Source organism: Notamacropus eugenii, chromosome 4 (genome assembly GCF_028372415.1).
Source record: "Notamacropus eugenii isolate mMacEug1 chromosome 4, mMacEug1.pri_v2, whole genome shotgun sequence".
Taxonomy (NCBI): Eukaryota; Metazoa; Chordata; class Mammalia; order Diprotodontia; family Macropodidae; genus Notamacropus; species Notamacropus eugenii.
The window spans coordinates 245,590,056-245,606,984 of NC_092875.1; the positions used below are offsets into that span (position 1 = coordinate 245,590,056).

Below are 16,929 nucleotides of genomic sequence, written 5' to 3' on the forward strand. Positions count from 1 at the left end.
GGACCATGAGAATAACTTACCTCCAGTTTCTTCCCCTCCATTCTACTCTCTGCTTTCCTGAGGCTTAGACTTTTTTCATGAAGCCTTCCCTTATCCCCTCGTTGTTTCTTTAACATCTCTTCCCAGTCTAAAATCCCATGATCTATACATTTGTGCAAGACATTTTCCACACCTTTGTCCCCTGCTCTCAGTCTCTTGCCTTTGAAATTCTTCTATTCCTTCAAGACCCAGCTCATATACCAACTCCAAGCCTTTCTTGTGCCCTCTAGCTAGAAGCAATAGTTCCTCACTTATCCCTTATGCCACTTTTGTGTAAATTAAAAAATTTATTTTAAACTTAAATACAAAATGAGAAAATGGAAAAAAATTGCCATGTACACAGAAAGAGATAAAAGAGGATTTTTATGCTTTGCTATTTGATTTCTTTTGTAGTTATATTTTGACTTGTAGAATATATTATTTGTCTTTATATTAGATTGTTAGTTTTTTTTTTTTTAGGCCAGGGATTATTTTGTTTTTCATCTTTGCATATCTAGAGTCTCAAACTGTTTTGATATGTAATAGGAGTTTAATAAATATTTATTTGATTGAGTATGGGTAAATGCACCATTAGGATAGAGATGCCATATTTTATGTGACAGGGTTTATACAGTAAAAGAGTATACAGTACAGTGGAAAGAGCATTTGTTCTGTAGTCAGAGGACTGGGGCACCAAATTCAGCCTCTGATGCTTACTGTTCCTATAAGGGTAGTGACCCTAGGTAAGTCAGTAGCACCCTACATTCTCTCCTCCACCTCCTGCCTCAGTTTCCTCACCTCTAAAACATGAGGGTTAAACTAGATGGCTTCTGAAGTCCCTTCTAGCTCTGAATCTGTGATTCTGTTCTTTGTTAGTCTGTGGAAGAGAGAAGTGATTATAGGAGCTTTGTAGAAATTTGGAAGGTTTTGAACATGACTCAAGTGCAGCTGGGCAGTTATCGCATACACAGTTGAAAAAGACATCTTTTTTGATGGCTTTAGGTTGATTGTGTTAATCAAAGGTGGATTAATGAAGGGGATTTAGGTTACTACTAGTTAGTAAGGCCTAGAACATGTATAAATTTGACAGAGATTTTAAAGGTAGTACAGATAGGGGAAATACTGTTGTTGGTTGATCAGTTTTCTTATTGCTATTTTTTTTGGGGGGGGGGGAAGACTCCATTTCATATTTTGTTATTGATAGAGTTGTATAACTAAAGCTTGTTTCATTTCCTCTTGATTTTTTCGTTGTCCTTCCGCAGTATAATACTTCTACTAATTATGACTGCCTATTATTAATGAAGTATGATTTTTGTGTAAGGTCTTAAAGTATCTATCTGAAACTTTAAAAAAGCCAATTTTGTACTGTATATTAAAAATATTGTATTAATGACAGGTGAAATATCTTTTCATGCTTTTTATTAGTTAAATAATTGATCTCTAATAATCATAATATTTTGAAGTCATTAAACACAAGGTTATAATGAATCTGTAACCTTTTTAAAAATTTTTCTATTAAGGATTCTGAAGGTGATACACCCCTCCATGATGCAATAAGTAAAAAACGTGATGATATCCTTGCAGTCCTTCTAGAAGCTGGGGCAGATGTTACAATCACAAACAACAATGGGTTTAATGCTCTACACCATGCTGCACTACGAGGAAACCCCAGGTAAAGATGTGATATTTAACCTCTTTTTGGTTATGCTATATATTTTATGTAAGTGTATATACTTTTAGGGTATGGCTAGTGTTAAAATAGCTATAGATTACTTAAAGTGTCTACCTCAAATCTTTTTCATGGTGATTATGATACTAATTAGGTTATTTCTTAAGTAATCATTCATTCAAACATTTATTATAATTATACTTATTTAATAACTTTATTTCCTGTGTGTAACCTTTTCCTTTTGGTTATCCTAACAAAGTTATTATAAAGTAAATTAGGAGCCTAAAAATCTGTCTATAAAAATTTTTAGTGCGTTTATTTACAACAAATGTTTAATTGAAGCAAATTGCATTTTAAATTTTGTGTTTTTGTGAAATCAATTTTCTCAACCCTGATGGTAGCTATCATATGTTTGAGATAACTGCCTAGTTCTGTAAATGGTAGTTAAATACTTATTACACTCTTATCCTGAACTTTGTTTAGAGATTACAGAAAATGTGTTTCTAATTACATTAGTTAGATAAACTTATAACAAAATGATTACGAGAAAGAAGTAAAATTCATGTTTTTTGCTAGTTGACATCTCTTGTGAAGACTAATATTAATAGGCAAATGTTTGCAATCGAAAATGTCTTTTGGTATGCACTTTGCTTTTTTCATGGTGCCAATTTAACAGATAGATATTAAATAAACCATAAACCTCTTCTTTTTTAAAATTTGCCTATTTCCACAAATGTCATTACCACTTAATCATTTTCCCAAGTCACTGGAATCCTCCTTATTTAGTCAGTTGCCAAGTCCTGTTAATTCTGGCTCTGCATTATCTCCTACATTTGTCTCCTCTCCACTCATAAGGTTACCATCCTATTTTGGGCCTTAATCAAGTCTTTCATGGAGTATTATACTAATAATCCTAATTGCTCTTTCTGCTTCCAATCTCTTCCCTTTCTAATTTACCTACCACATAAATGCCAAAATCTCCTGATAAACATGTTTTACTATGTCACTAGTCTGCCCAGAAACTTTCATTAGCTTCCTGTTGACTCATGGATAAAATACACAATCATTGTTATAATGTGTACAGTGTTGAGGTTGGAGTAGTTTTATCATCATCATCATCATCATCATCTAGCATTTATAAAGTGATCTATGGTTTGCAAAATGACTTACAAATATTATTTCATTTTACCCTTACAACAACCCTGGGAGATAAGTGCTGTTGAGATCATCCCCATTTTACGGATGAGGTAACAGAAGCAGACAGGTTAAATAATTTGCCTAGGATCATATAGCTACTTAGGTGACTTCAGATCTAGCCCTTGATCCACTGCACCAACAAGTTGCCTCCTTTTTGAAGTATCTGTGTCTGAAAAGTTATTCTTTTAAAAATTAATGGAAGGGACACTGTAAGAAAGACCTTTTATCTTTCAAGATCCCTAAGTAAGATGTCCTCTGTTGTTATTCCCTCAACTACCCAGTGGAATGCAGACTCCTTGAAGGAAGAGACTATTTTTTTTTTGTCTTTGTATCTCTTACAACTAACGGTGTCTAAAATACTTCTTGTTAACTAGTTATTGAATTGGATTAAATGCCAGGCTGAGAAATTTGAACTTCACTTAGGAGACTCCAGCCTGAATTATCACAAATTCCAAATTTTTGCAGTTGAATTAAGTAAAGTTTTATTTCATGGAATCAATGCAGTAGTAAAAGATAAAGAAGAACGTTGGAAAATGATGTCATAGATTTCAGAGAGATTCCTCATATGTAAAATGACATTTCAGAAAGCTTGTTTGTGGTTTTTGAGTGTTTATGTTACTCTATGCCTGCACATACTTCTCACCTCTGACATGGCAACCACCCTGGTCATTTCCTCAGTGTTTAAATTATTGCAATAGCCTATTGGTTGTTTTTCCTGCCTTATTTCTCTTTCTGTTCCAATACAACTTTTACTCAGCTGACAAACTCATCTCCCTAAAATGGGATTCTGACCATATCACCCCTTTATTCAATAAACTTGCAGAGGTCCCTTATTAGCTCCAGGATAAAATATAAATTCCTGTGTTAGACTTTCAAAGCTTTTCATAATCTGGCCTCTTCCTACTTTTCTAGTATTCTTGTACTTATTCCCCTTCGTGTATTTTGGTATCCAAGGAATATGCCCTCCTTCTGACTGTCCTTGCTCATACAAGGATCTCTTGACTTTGATAGTTTTCACTACATTTGTCTCTCTTCCTGGGATGCTGTCTGTCCTCATTTCTACATCTCTTGCTTCTTTAAAGGCTCAACCAAAGTCCTGCCTTCCGCCAAAAAGCCTTTCCCAGCACTCCTAATTCCTAGTGCCTTCCATCTGAGATTACCTCCAATTTATAACCTGTGCATATCATGTTTATTTGGAGTTTTTTTTTTTACATGTTGTCTTTTTGTTAGACTGTAAGTGAACTTTTTGAGAGAAGGGACTATTTTGGGTCTATTTTATTCCCCCTTCCTTTATTTCTCTGATGCTTAGCACAGTGCCTGGTGTGTAGTAGGTGCTTAATAAATATAAGGAGTGATAATGCAGAGAAAAAGACTACTCTTTAATTCTAATCCTATACCAAGGAAGAAATACTGACTTCTTCCATAGCCTTTGCCTCTGCCTAGCTCTTTAGGATTTACTTCTAAGTATTGTCAGGTGTATAGCACTCTTAGCCCCACAAGTACTGATGATACGATCATAGGATTGTAAGGTCATATAGTTCAATGCTGTTGCTTTATAGATGAGAACTCTGAAGCCCAGAGAGAAAGAGTAATTTGTCCAGAATTATATTTGACAAATCCAGTATACAAACAAACCTAGATCTTCTGATATTCAGCTCTACTCCGCTGTACCACACTGCTATTTTAATGACAACAAAAAATACCTCTGCTATCTGCACTTGGCAGTGTTTCATTTGAAGAGACAGTATATATCTGCTTCATACATTTCAGATAGTTGGCACTAATGGGTTGCTGAATTGATTTGCTCATCAAGAAACAATCCTGAAAATATGTCTGTTCTAATTCTAAGCTTGCTTCTTAACTTGATGCATCTTTAATAAAATCTAAGCTTCATATCTTAAAATTTGCCCTTTCTTTTCCTTACTGAACCATGAAAATAATGAGTATTGAATAAAGCCAGAGTAGGAAGAAGGATCTGTTTTACTCACTTTTTCTGGATTTGAGAAAATAATTGTGTATGGTCATGCCACTTAGAGTATAGAAAATCAGATTCATTCATTCAACAAAAATTAATTAAGCACCTATAGTATACTCAGATTGTTATTTCTAGAGTATCAGATTGATTTTTCATTTTAGGATAATTGTGTTTTGTGAATACAAAATGCCAGAGAATGTCTACTTACTTCACTTTATGTCAGTTTGGTTTTTTTCCATTCTTTTCTGAATTTTCCATATTCATTATTTCTTATAGTGTAGTGATTTTCCACTAGTTCATGTACCACAGTTTTTTTTAGCTATTCCCTAATCAATATGTTGATCCTAATTTTGTGATTATTGTAGTTTATGCTATTCTATTTCTTTTCTTACACTTTAAGCAAAATGTTTGTTTCCACACTAAACTACTTGGTTCTCATAAAGATTCATCATTGAAGTTAACATATTAGCAAATTTCCATTGTAATATTGAAATTTTTTTGAAATTTTCCTAAACTGGAATCGGAATGTCAGCCCGTACCCTTTTTGTTTTTTTCTCTCTTGACTTGTCAGAATATGAAATATGATGGAATATACATTTAGCTATTCGTCTTGAAAATGAGAAATTCATAATCTGCCAATGTATTCTTCTGAAGATGTGGATGTCTTATTGTCTTTTTTGAAAAAATATTTCTAGGTTAGCAGTTACCAGTTTGACATAGAAACAGAATGCTTGATGGTAACGTAAAACAGAGCAAGCTATATATAGCTCAAAGGCCAAATCTACTACCTTTACGTACATTAAAACTGTATTTTAAAATGCAAAAATCATTCTCAGCTTTTTATGCTGTATAGAGAAACAGGCTGTGGACCAGATTGGCCTTAGTTTGCCAACCCCAGACAGGCCTTAATAATAATGATAGTAATAATAACAATAGATATTATTTTTTAAATGGCTAGCATGTATATGTTTTAAGGTTTGCAAAATGTTTTTGTCAGATTCTCACAATCCTTGTAATCATGTATCCTCATTTTACAAATGAAAAAACTGAGAAAGAAATGGATTGTTTAGTGTCTGAGGTGGAATTTGGATTCAGGTTTTCGTGATCTAAGTCTGTTGCATTCTCTCTTATTTGCCTGGTAGTTAGCAAGTAAGCAACGTGTCACCTATAAGCAAGATAATTTTGTTTTTAGTTGCAAACTCATTCCTTGCATCGTTTGGGAAAGGAAAATAGGAATTTTTAATTAGATAGGCACTGAACAGCTTGCTTCATGTGTTGGCATTTTAAAATACTCTGGATAATATAGGAATTACATAGAGCTATTTAGAAACTTGGATAAAAATTGTATAGAAAATTACTTTAATAAAAACAGGTCTATGATTTCATTGGTGTAGAGAACTAATGATGAAGAAACTACCTCTACCAGTTTGGGGTGGTCACCTGCCTTGCCAAACTCTAGAGGGTCTCCTGGGTTGTTTAGAAGTGACTTGCCCAGAGTTACATGTTGGCAGTGTGTATCAGAAGAACTCAGGGTCTCTGACTTTGAAGCCAGCTCTTTATTTACTATGTCATGGCTGCCTCTGTTTCCTTCTTTTTTATTTTCTTCTTTTCAACATTCTTTAAAAAAAAAAAGTTTGGGTTCCAAATTCTCTCCTTCCAGCCCTTCCTTCACCTGTTGAGAAGGCAAACAATAATTTGCTATCAATTATACATCTTTCGTTATTTTAATCTGCTATTTATAGAGATTCTTTTTCTTTGTGTAGAATCCCCTGCCTTAAAAAAAAAAAAAATCAGGTGTTTCAGTCCTAAAGGTGAATGATGTTACCAGTAGTTTCTTCATTTATCAGATTGGAATCTAGCCAAGATTTCTTGTTAGTCACCAAAAGACACATATTAAGACTTATCTGAGTTGCCAGCCAAACTTAACAGAAATTCTCTTTCCTGCCTCTGCAAAGTTTTTTTTACTTAATTTTTTTTAATTGAGTAATGGATCTGCTAAAGAGTAACACAGTGTTTATAATAACTTTTAGAACTTGAGTCTGAAACTGGAGTCTTTATGTTAAGGGCTTTTTTTTTTCTTTTCTCAGGTAGACTGTCTCACTAGGGGGCTTTACTGATGTTTGGTACATTTATGATCTAGAAGCAGCTTAGCTAGCTTTAGAAAAATACCTAAGAAAGGAAATGAAGCTGATATCCTATTCTTATTTGATACCTGCTTTCATTGTATGTGTAGATTATGCCATTAAGATGTGAGCCCTTGAAGTCATTGATTTTGATACTTGTTTACCTAATTCAGAGCGTTCTAAGTTCTATATCTCGTAAACAAAAGTATGGCATTCAGATAGACTTTTCATCAGCTGTCAACTGAAGAAGCCCTATAAAAATTGAAGGAAATGTCCAATTACTGTCATGTCCTCTGCATCATCCCTTTCCTCCGGTGGTTTTCACTACAAAGTGATGGGAATAGAGAAATGAAAAGGGATCTGGATGCTGCTTACTTTTTACTAACCTTCATTAATCTTTGAAATACTTGCCTCCTTTTATTAAATTAGTTGTTATTCACAGTTTTTGTACAAGGGAGTGGCAGAGTTGAATGGACTAGAGAGAGAGCACTTGGGATTTATCTCTTTTTAAAGAAATTCCTTCTTGCTTAGAGTGAGACTCAAGGTCTTTTTGTGAAAGAGAAAAAGGAAAGATTGGTAAATGACTGAAAAGTTATGTTTATAGCCTTTCCCTTCCCATCACACATGGAACTTAAGTACCTTTGTACCAGAGGAAGGACTACACAGATTACTAAACAGAGTTGTGGGGTACTTTGGTGGTAAGCAGGGCTGGCAGGAATGAATAGAAAGATGTTTTGTCCTTTTAGGCAAAGGGAAAATGAATGAGGTAAGGAGATGGAGTTGAACAGGAGTAGTTGAATAAGAATTCACTAGTTTTCCACTTCCTTCTTCTCAGGTTTTAAGTAGCTTGCTACTCTTAATTTAGTCCTTTGGTTGTCTGGAGAAGTATATCTTATGTTTTGTTTAGAGGAGTCTCTGCTACTTTCAGTAACTGCTATTTCAAAGTAGAAATAATTGTTGGGGGAGAGTTATATATTTTCTGTAGTATTCTTTGTAAAATGTGTGTTTAATGAAATAGGTAAGGGTTTGAAATAGTGATTGTTTTCAAAACTGTTTTTGGAAAAAGAAATTTGTGATTATTCCTAGAACCAGATCTCTACTTGAAATGGAGCTGAAATGTATACTTATCAGTTTGGGCAGTAATAAGTCTGGTAAATTATTTGCATTTTATAGTTGATTAGAGTATTTTAGGGGTCTTAGAAGTAATCCACTTCATGGATATAGCTTCATCTTATATATAAAGATGCATTGAGCCAAAGGAGTGAGCAATTTTTTTAAGATTACAGATCTAGTATGGGGCAAAGCTGAGGCTAGAACCCAGGACTAAATGACTCCTAGCCCTATGTTTTTTCTAGTCCACTACTATTCCTAACTAGGTATGCTGTATTCTAAGAGCCTCTTTCCCTCCCTTTCCTCACATTCCAATTTTAACTTAAAGGTGAATAATGACAAAATGCTCAGATTAATGCTAAGTAGGCAAATTCATTTTTAGAAATTTTAACGTCTTCTCTAGACAACCCTTTAAGACTACAAGTTGCTGAGAATGTGTCAGCCTGAATTGATAAGGGGAATTTTCCTTGCTGAAGAGTTCCATATAACAATGAAATCATAGGTCCATTTCCTATCATTATGTAATACATTTTTTCTTTATATAATTTTATATTAAATATGTAATTTGTCTCAAACTCAACTATAATAATGATTAATAGTGTTTTAATGTGCCTATAGATTTTCGGGTTGCTCTGTCATAGAAAAGTTTAGTTTTTCTATTATGAAGTATTCCTTCATTTCCTTGCCATTTACCGTCTTAGGGGATATGCATTTAATGTCAAGAAAAATGAAGCAGATAAGTAAAAGATTATATTTGAGAAACTTAACATTTATTTTTCATAAAAAATTTTAATTGACATGTTTGACTACCATAAAAATCATTCTTTACAAGCATTATTAACAAATATTATACCTTAAAATACAATCTGATAAAATATAAAATCCAAATGTTACTGTAGATATTATTTGTACTATAACCATCTTCTGAAAAACTTAAGCAAATTGAAAATTAGTTGACATGTATTTGTTAATTATATTCTTTTATTGAAAGTTTTTGGTTTCTTGTAGTAATCAATGCATAGCTACAGCTGGTTGAAGGGGACCAAATCCATTGAATAGGTGATTTGGTTCCATTTTACCAGCTTTAGCAAAGCATTGTCAAGCTTTAGAGCTGTTTGACTTGAAAACAGTTTAGTTTTTTGTGTTAGTAATAACCTTTATGAACTTGTACCCCCCCATAAGATTTAGAAATCGGTAAGATCTGTACTTTGTTTAGTCGAGTTGAAAGACTTCTGTTTTAAAGATGACTATTGTTTAAATGAATCTTTTTGTTTAGGGGAAGAACAAAAAAGGGTGGACTGTTACACTGTTGCAATTACTGTGTCCATCTTTTGAATGACTTTGTATAATTTATAAATACAGAAAGTAACTCATTTTTAAAGTAACTGCATTCAGAATAACACATCATGCTTAATTTAAATGTTTAGGCAGTAAACCAGATTGCTTAAGCAGTGAAAATTGATGTCTGTATGTTTGAAGTGGGGATAAGTACAGTTCTTGATTCCAACAGGTCACACCTTTTCTATCACCATTGCTTTTTTTAGTCTTAAACTGTTGAGGACCAATAGCAAGTTGCTGAAAGGGGGTGGAGAAGAATGAGAGTGGCCTTGAGGAAGTACCTCTGCCCTTTGGTTTATAAATAGACCATGCGTATATTAAAAGTATTGCCTGAAGCCTATGTGGGTGAACGGAACTACCATATATGCCAGTGTATCATTTATGTAATGTTGCTAATCTTACAGACAGCTAGCTAGTCTTCTCTTAAAATAATTATTTTATTTCCTGAAATTAGTTATATTTCATTTTGGTACAGATACACTAATTTTGAATGTAAGTTACTTAATCCTATCTCATAAGGTTAATTTTTTCCCTTCACCAAAATCTCTGCTACGTCATTTTCTTGTAGAAGTGACCCTGGATTTTTTCTTGCTGGTGAGGCATTGGATGCAGGTCTAGCTTTCAACTCTGTAATCTGATGACTAGCCTAACTAATTTTACAGAGACTTATCACTAGGTTGACCCCTGACATAGAGGGATTGTGATTAGTTTGGGTGGAAAGAGTACCCTGACCAAAGAAATCTCAGTATTAAAGAAATAAAGCCTTAAGAAAATAAAAAGCTAGAATTTCACTGTTTCACGTTTGCATAATGATGACATTTTAGAAAATAATAGAACATTATCTTCTAACATGGTTTACATTGGATTTAGCTTGGCAAGGGGCAGAATATCAAAGCTTGTTTTCTGAAGTATTACTATATAAAGTTAAAGGCCCAGTAAAAAGCAGCCTAAAAGGAGCATTAGTTAGAGGAATCATACAGAGCTTCAGCAGAATTCTTTATTGTTCCTCTTTTGTCTGACCCGAGGGAGCTAAGGAACCCTTGGCGGGTAGTTAGTATTAGTTCAGACTACTTTTGTCAAGTAGACTTTGCATCTGCTGGTAGCTGAGTATAATGTTGCTGAAGATATTTATGTAAATATATTCTTTATACTGTGTATTCTAATAAAAACATAGCAGGTGTCAGGTTGCCTGGACTTAAGCACTGATGATAACATTAAAATGGGCTTCTATTTTTATCAGTTATATGGGAACTACTTAGGAGATCCAGCTGCTCAAGTGTGCTTTTGGATGTCAGTTCAGTTTCATATACTGGCCATATCGGGGCAAAAAGAGGCCATGGAAAAAAAGAAACACATAGTACAGCATTTGATAATGTCAGCATCTGTTATCCTTGTCAGGGAGACAGTTGAAATGTTTGAGTTACAACAGTGTCAGCAGATGCCCAGAGTTGTGTACTCAAGTTAAAAATGAACAGCTGATCTAAGTGATAGATGTGACATTTTAAAATGACTGAATATACTCTTAGATATGTTAACTTGAGCTAGTATATAATAGTATCAATATATAATCAAATTTTTTGTAATGAGCAAGCCATCATGTTGTTTCAAAGTATCATATGCTCTTAGTATGAGGTTATAAGAGATAATGGGTCATTGGTATATTTTCAGGAATTTTTTAGAATAAAATTTAGAATGTATAATTTATCCGTATGGTTATTCATTACAAAATTTAAGAGGATGATCATAATAAAGTAGTAACTTTGGAGAGCACAGGGGAAACTATCAACCACTGTTGAAGTAGTAAGTCATGGAGTTGCTGTTTGAACTTCTAAAGGTCAACATTTATCAATAACACAAAATTCTTTTAAAAATGTTAAGAGATGAACCACTAGTCTGTGTTTGAGAGAATTATTTTTAGGAAAAAAAATCATTATTGGAAATACTTTCAAAATATGTTAGTTTAGATATTTCTTCTCTACATATGATTATCCTCAATTAACCTGAAAAGATTTGTAGTCTCTCAAATACCACAGGGTCAGTTTCATTTTCTCTGTAAGTTACACTTGTAATTTATGATTTTTCTGTTTGACTAATTATATTAATGAGTAGAAAGAAAATGAACTATGGCAACTCTGAGACATTTCTATTTTCTGACACAAAAAGAACACTATATTAAAAAACCAACATAACTCAAAATCCCACACCTCAGGTAAGATCTTCTTAGCTATCCAAGTTGGATAGTATCACCTGGGTGTACTTATCTAAGGGATGTCCGAACATTAATTTTATTGTCTTGATAGTGCTTATTTTATTCATTTTGATGGGCATATAGGATTTGCTTTTCCCTTTGTCCCCATCTCCCTATAGTGCTTATTTATAACATCTGATGGTTTTAAGGCTAATTCTTTCTAGCTTTCTTATATATGCAATTTTCTACAAAGAATGGGTCTTTAGCATTTATAATAAATTGAATTATAACACTACACATTGCAAATAGGGAATAGTTTGGAATCTGTATGTTAGTTAATCCAGTTTAGCTTAAATGTAATTGATTGGGATAAAACAAAACTCAAAATTCAAGATTCTATTGGTAGTATTAATATTATGATTAGCAATTGTGTCCTAGAAATAATTGAATTATTATTTTCTATGCTTAAGTCTGACATTAAATTTATTCCATCTAAATACTCAATAAAAATTTTAAACTATGGATTTGGTTGGTGACCTAACAAAGTTAAAAGGCAACAAGACCAAAGATACATTTTCTTTTCAGGGACAGAGATGGGGAGAATGGGATCACTGTTAATCACTAATCTTTTAGAATTGAAGCTATAGCTGTGATTGTCAAGACTACTAAAAAAAAAAAAAAGCCTTTTGATGAACAATTTTCCCAAATATCTATAGGTCAGATTTCAGTAGCTGTTTTTATTTTGAGTATTTTGCTAACATTTTTAACTGAGTGCTTTTTATATGCCAAAATTTGACAAATCAAGAAATCTTATTAATTTGACATACTTAAATTAAAATGTAATAGATGAATCAAAACATTATTGGTAGATAACAGATTTGAAAGTGAGCCATTGTTTTCTTCTTTTTGTGCTAAGATGACTTTTTTGTTTCTCTCAAATTTTAGTCACCTGAATCACTTTGAATCTTTCTTGTTTTTAAAAAGGATTTAAAATGAGAAAGCATGCTTTAAAATGGAAGAAAATTAACCAAAACACTCATACTTTTCTTTACCTTTTTCTCAACAGAAATCTTTTTTTTCCTCCACATAAATATATTTAGTGTCTTTGGAATATAGAATATTTTGTTTCACATTTAATCGTGGCAATTCTAAAATTGTCCTCTTTTTTGCCAGGTTAATTTGGCACATGAAGGTCATTCCAAAAGAAATGTTGCTCCTTCTCGTCGCAGTATAGTTCCTTCCCCCTTGGTGGTTTATCACCTACCAAAAATACATACTTCTTTACATTCCATAGCATTGTATGTTCATATGGGTACATAAAGAAGTATGTACTCTGAGCAGGTCTAGTTGGTTGTCAGATAAACCTGAAATGTTTCATTTTCCCTAGTCCTTTATCATTAGAGTAACATTGAACTTGTTAATTATTTACAAAAATGGTGTAATTACTTGCACAGATTACTTTTTCACAAGGACTGAACTTTATAGTGTCATTTACCTGCAGATTTGGCATTAAACCTTACTATACTTCATTGTTCTTGCTGAACATAGTCATTTCCCAACGTATCTGTTGTTCTTCCTCCTGGTTTGACCAAATTTGTGTGATTCATTGACCTGATGAAGTTGTTCAGGGTATAGTTCTGTAATTGGAAAGGCTTCATCTTGGTCTTCTCAGAAGAATTCTTTTATGAGTTGTGCTTCTGAATTCTAAAAGCAGGTAGTCCATTGGAAAATAAGTTTTTCAGAAATTTACATCTTAATAAAAATTTCCTGTGTTATCCAATTAATATTTTTTTCTAATGTGGATTTTATAATTTGTAATAAAAATCTATCCAAAGTGCTTTAAGGACAAATTTTCAAGAGAATGACTATGTTTAAAGAGAAAAGAAATAGTTATTATCATAAGATTTAAAGCTACCCCTAGGCCAAAGGTCAAAAGTGGTATAATAATGCTTATTTGAATGCTTCTTTAATGTTTTTATTGTCATTATTTACTCAAAAGTTTCATGCCATTTTCTAGGATGATTAAAAGTTAAAAACCAGATATAAAACATTTACCTAGTTGCTAGTCATTTAAAAGTTTTCTTTTTTTTAAACCTCTTTGATTAGAGCAATTGAATAGTAAACTAAGTATATGAGTAAGGTCCAACTTAAAAGAACTGAAAGGTTTTAGAATAGGATCAACCCAATTTTAGCATATGCATTTGTCAGACATGAAAATATGTTATAGTAAGAGGAGAATTCTTATAACATTGAAGGCTTAATTACAAATAAAGTATCGCAGGAAACTTTGTAGTTAAAAGAAGGCCAGGGAAAGTGGATTTCCTGCAGCCTGTGACAAAAAGCTAGTGCAGCTGCTAGAGAACAAATCAGAATGTTGCTGTAGATAACCCAATACTACAAGGAGAAACAGCAATGCAGTATTAGAATTACAGCATGCACATTCTGAGTTTAGATTGGATTATTGTTTTTGTGGCTATTCAGTGTTAAACATTTTAAGAAACATCTCATGATTATATTTCTTAGTGGCCTGAATCTTGAAATATTCATTTAATAATTTTTAAGATAACATTTCTAGAAATAAGTTATAATTTACTGGGGTGACAAAATGATCCACTACACAACCATTACCAAGAATAAACCTTTAATTTTAGTAATTAATAAATGGCAGGAAGGGACCTTTTACACTTATGAGATAACATCTTTCAAATAAGTTGTCTGGCATGATATACTGGGCTGCTTTTTCAAAGCCTCCTTTTTACACTACTAAGGCTTTCTACTTGAACTCTACAATTAAACTGTGCCCAGATAGATAGTAATTAATCAATAAAGCAACCATCTAGTAAATCATAGGTAAGCATGCAGAAAGTCAAAAGAATCTTTAAAAGTACAGAATAACATAGGCCTTGTGATGCTGTTACCTGTAAGCTTAGTGTCATGCAGCATTTGCAGTTGGAAGAGAGGTAATGACCTAGAGAGACAGACCCATCAGCAGCAGCCATCTCATCCTGAGTGTTCGTTCACTCTATTCGCTGATTCAGCTCTTCATTACACGGGAGGGGGGAGGTAAGGGGGAAGTGTCGGTGAATACAGTAACCTCACCTTCTTAAATAGATAAACCTTAACCTCTCCCACCCTCCTCCTTCCCCCGAAAACTAGTATCTACAGTAAAATTTAATCATCATTGACTATCTTTCTTGGAATGTTAAATTACTAATACTGCGTAGAAATGAGTACCTTGTGCTTGCTGGACCGAAAGTTAAGGATGCTAGAATGTCCAAGGAAGATGAACCTAGCTCATTTCTCAGGTGAAGAGCTCCGAAAGGGGAAAAAAGTTGCAGAGGAAATTACTTTATAATTTTTAAAAGGCAGAAAAGCATACCTTTCTCTCCCTCCCCCAAAGCAACAGCAAATCAAACCCCTTCCCCCCATCATCCTACCCCCACCATAATGTATCAGATTCTTCTGGCTTCTTAAAAAGTACACTGCATCTTTTCTTGCTTGAGGTTTTGCTTTTGTTTTGTTTTTAGTTTCCAAGATTAAAGGGTAGTTAGATCTATATTGAGGCTACCTTTTCATCTCCAGAGGTCAAGTCTGCAAGCGAGGTCAGGACTTCCACATGGACACTACAGAGGCTAACCATATTTCCCACTCAGAGGGGTTGAGCTAAACTGTTACAGCTTTATAGGCAGCTAAGCATTTAAAACATGCACTCCCAGGCAAACAGGCTCTCTTGTGCCTCTCTCTTCCCTGACCATATTTAGTCAACCATAGCAAAAAATAGTCTCTCAGCTGTCGATTGTCGATCCAGAAGCTGAGGAAGCCTCTATCTTGCTTTCTGCCTATTGATTGTTCATCCTGCAATCCCAACACACTGCTTTGCCATTTGTCCTGCAATTTTTTTTTTTTAGCACTGCCAAATAAAGCGGTCTCTCATGTTTCCACTTATATTTCCCAGATTTTCACTGAGCTTGCGCTGTTACTAGTAAAGCCTGTCACTATACTTAGAAGCACTGCAGAGCAAAGAGGCAAAGAGAAAAGAAACACATCACCTTGACTAGAGTAGCAAGTCTTTAGACATATATGGAACAAGAAATACTCCTTTACTGTCACAACATGTTTTACATTCTGACTTTTTTTGGTAGTGACAAGTGTCAGAGTAGTGAAAGCTGTAGGTCTGAGTAGTTGTAGTTAACTGTTCCTGCATGTATTTTTTAATTAATAAATATAGTTTGATCCTATTATATTTGAAGAGATGATAGATAAGATAGTCAAATAATTTGTGTAGTGGAGGAGGGAAGGAAGAAGTTAAGGAAAAAAGTGGTCTGTTCAAAATTTTCAGAAGCTAATGAAATTAACCTTAATTAAAAAACAGAGAATTATAATTCACAAATAGCTTTTATTCTGTGGTGAGTTGTTTTTTTTTTTGGAAAAAAATCTCAGGTAATGCTTTTTCATAGAAGTTTATTAAGTGTACATTTACATTGAAATGAAGTATCAAAATATATGCAGAATATATTTTAATACGAATAAATACTCTGTTATATTTAAATGTAAAATAGTTGTTTCCTTCTGAAAGAGTTTGAAGTATTTTCAGGACCCTTTTAAATTTAAAAAAACAAAACAAAACATTTATTAACATTACAGCTTCTTTTACCACAGAGACCAAATAACCCACAACTTTATGGCATAGAAAATAAGTCTTGAGAGCAGTGTTTACATACTAAATGTTGGCAGCATATACAGAATTTTTTTTATCGTCTCTCTCTCTCTCTCTCTCTCTCTCTCTCTCTCTCTCTCTCTCCCTCTCCCTCTCTCTCCCTCTCTCCCTCTCTCCCAGGAGAAGGCAGAATGCTAATATTACATTGACTAAGCGAGTGGGGAAAAAATTATTTCAACATATTAAAAAAAAACACCAAACTACAAACCTCGAAAATCAGCTATATGTTTCCTTTATCAGTAGTAGCTTTTCTCTGAAATATTATTCAAGAGAAGAACCCAGAAAAATAGCAGTCACTCTTCTAGGCTCATTCTAGTATAGGTTAAATTTGCCCTTGAGACTTTGCCTTTGTAGGTTTAGTGCAAATTGCAAGGGACTTTAGAGGTCATCTACTTTAATCCCCTCATTTTACAGATGAATCCAGAGGTCAAATGACTATTTCATAGCAGAGCCAGGACTAAAATTCGATTTATATTGTTGGAGGCTCAATTTGGGATACTTTGAGGATTTCCATAATACCACATTACCTCCTTGCAGCTTCTGCTGTCTGATTGTATATTTGTTCATATAATAAATTGGACAAACTACACATAC

The 16,929-nt window shown here is 33.6% G+C and overlaps 1 protein-coding gene and 1 long non-coding RNA gene across 3 annotated transcripts in view; one reads left to right on the forward strand and one right to left on the reverse strand.

The window, feature by feature from the left end:
• MIB1 (MIB E3 ubiquitin protein ligase 1) overlaps nt 1-16,929 on the forward strand; it is a 139,902-nt gene that overhangs the window by 70,506 nt on the left and 52,467 nt on the right. The window contains exon 12 of the mRNA XM_072604373.1: nt 1,539-1,690. Within this exon, the coding sequence (XP_072460474.1) occupies nt 1,539-1,690 (152 nt within the window). The remainder of the gene's footprint in view (nt 1-1,538; nt 1,691-16,929) is intronic.
• On the reverse strand, nt 6,258-15,313 carry LOC140501121 (uncharacterized). 2 transcript variants are annotated; one of them, XR_011966070.1, is made up of 5 exons: nt 15,187-15,313; nt 14,853-14,931; nt 14,537-14,658; nt 13,114-13,322; nt 6,258-6,531 (listed from the first exon to the last, which is right to left on the reverse strand). It is a non-coding gene; the product is annotated as an uncharacterized lncRNA (long non-coding RNA). The 2 variants fall into 2 exon arrangements; XR_011966069.1 differs by lacking the exon at nt 6,258-6,531 and having other exon boundaries at nt 8,875-13,322.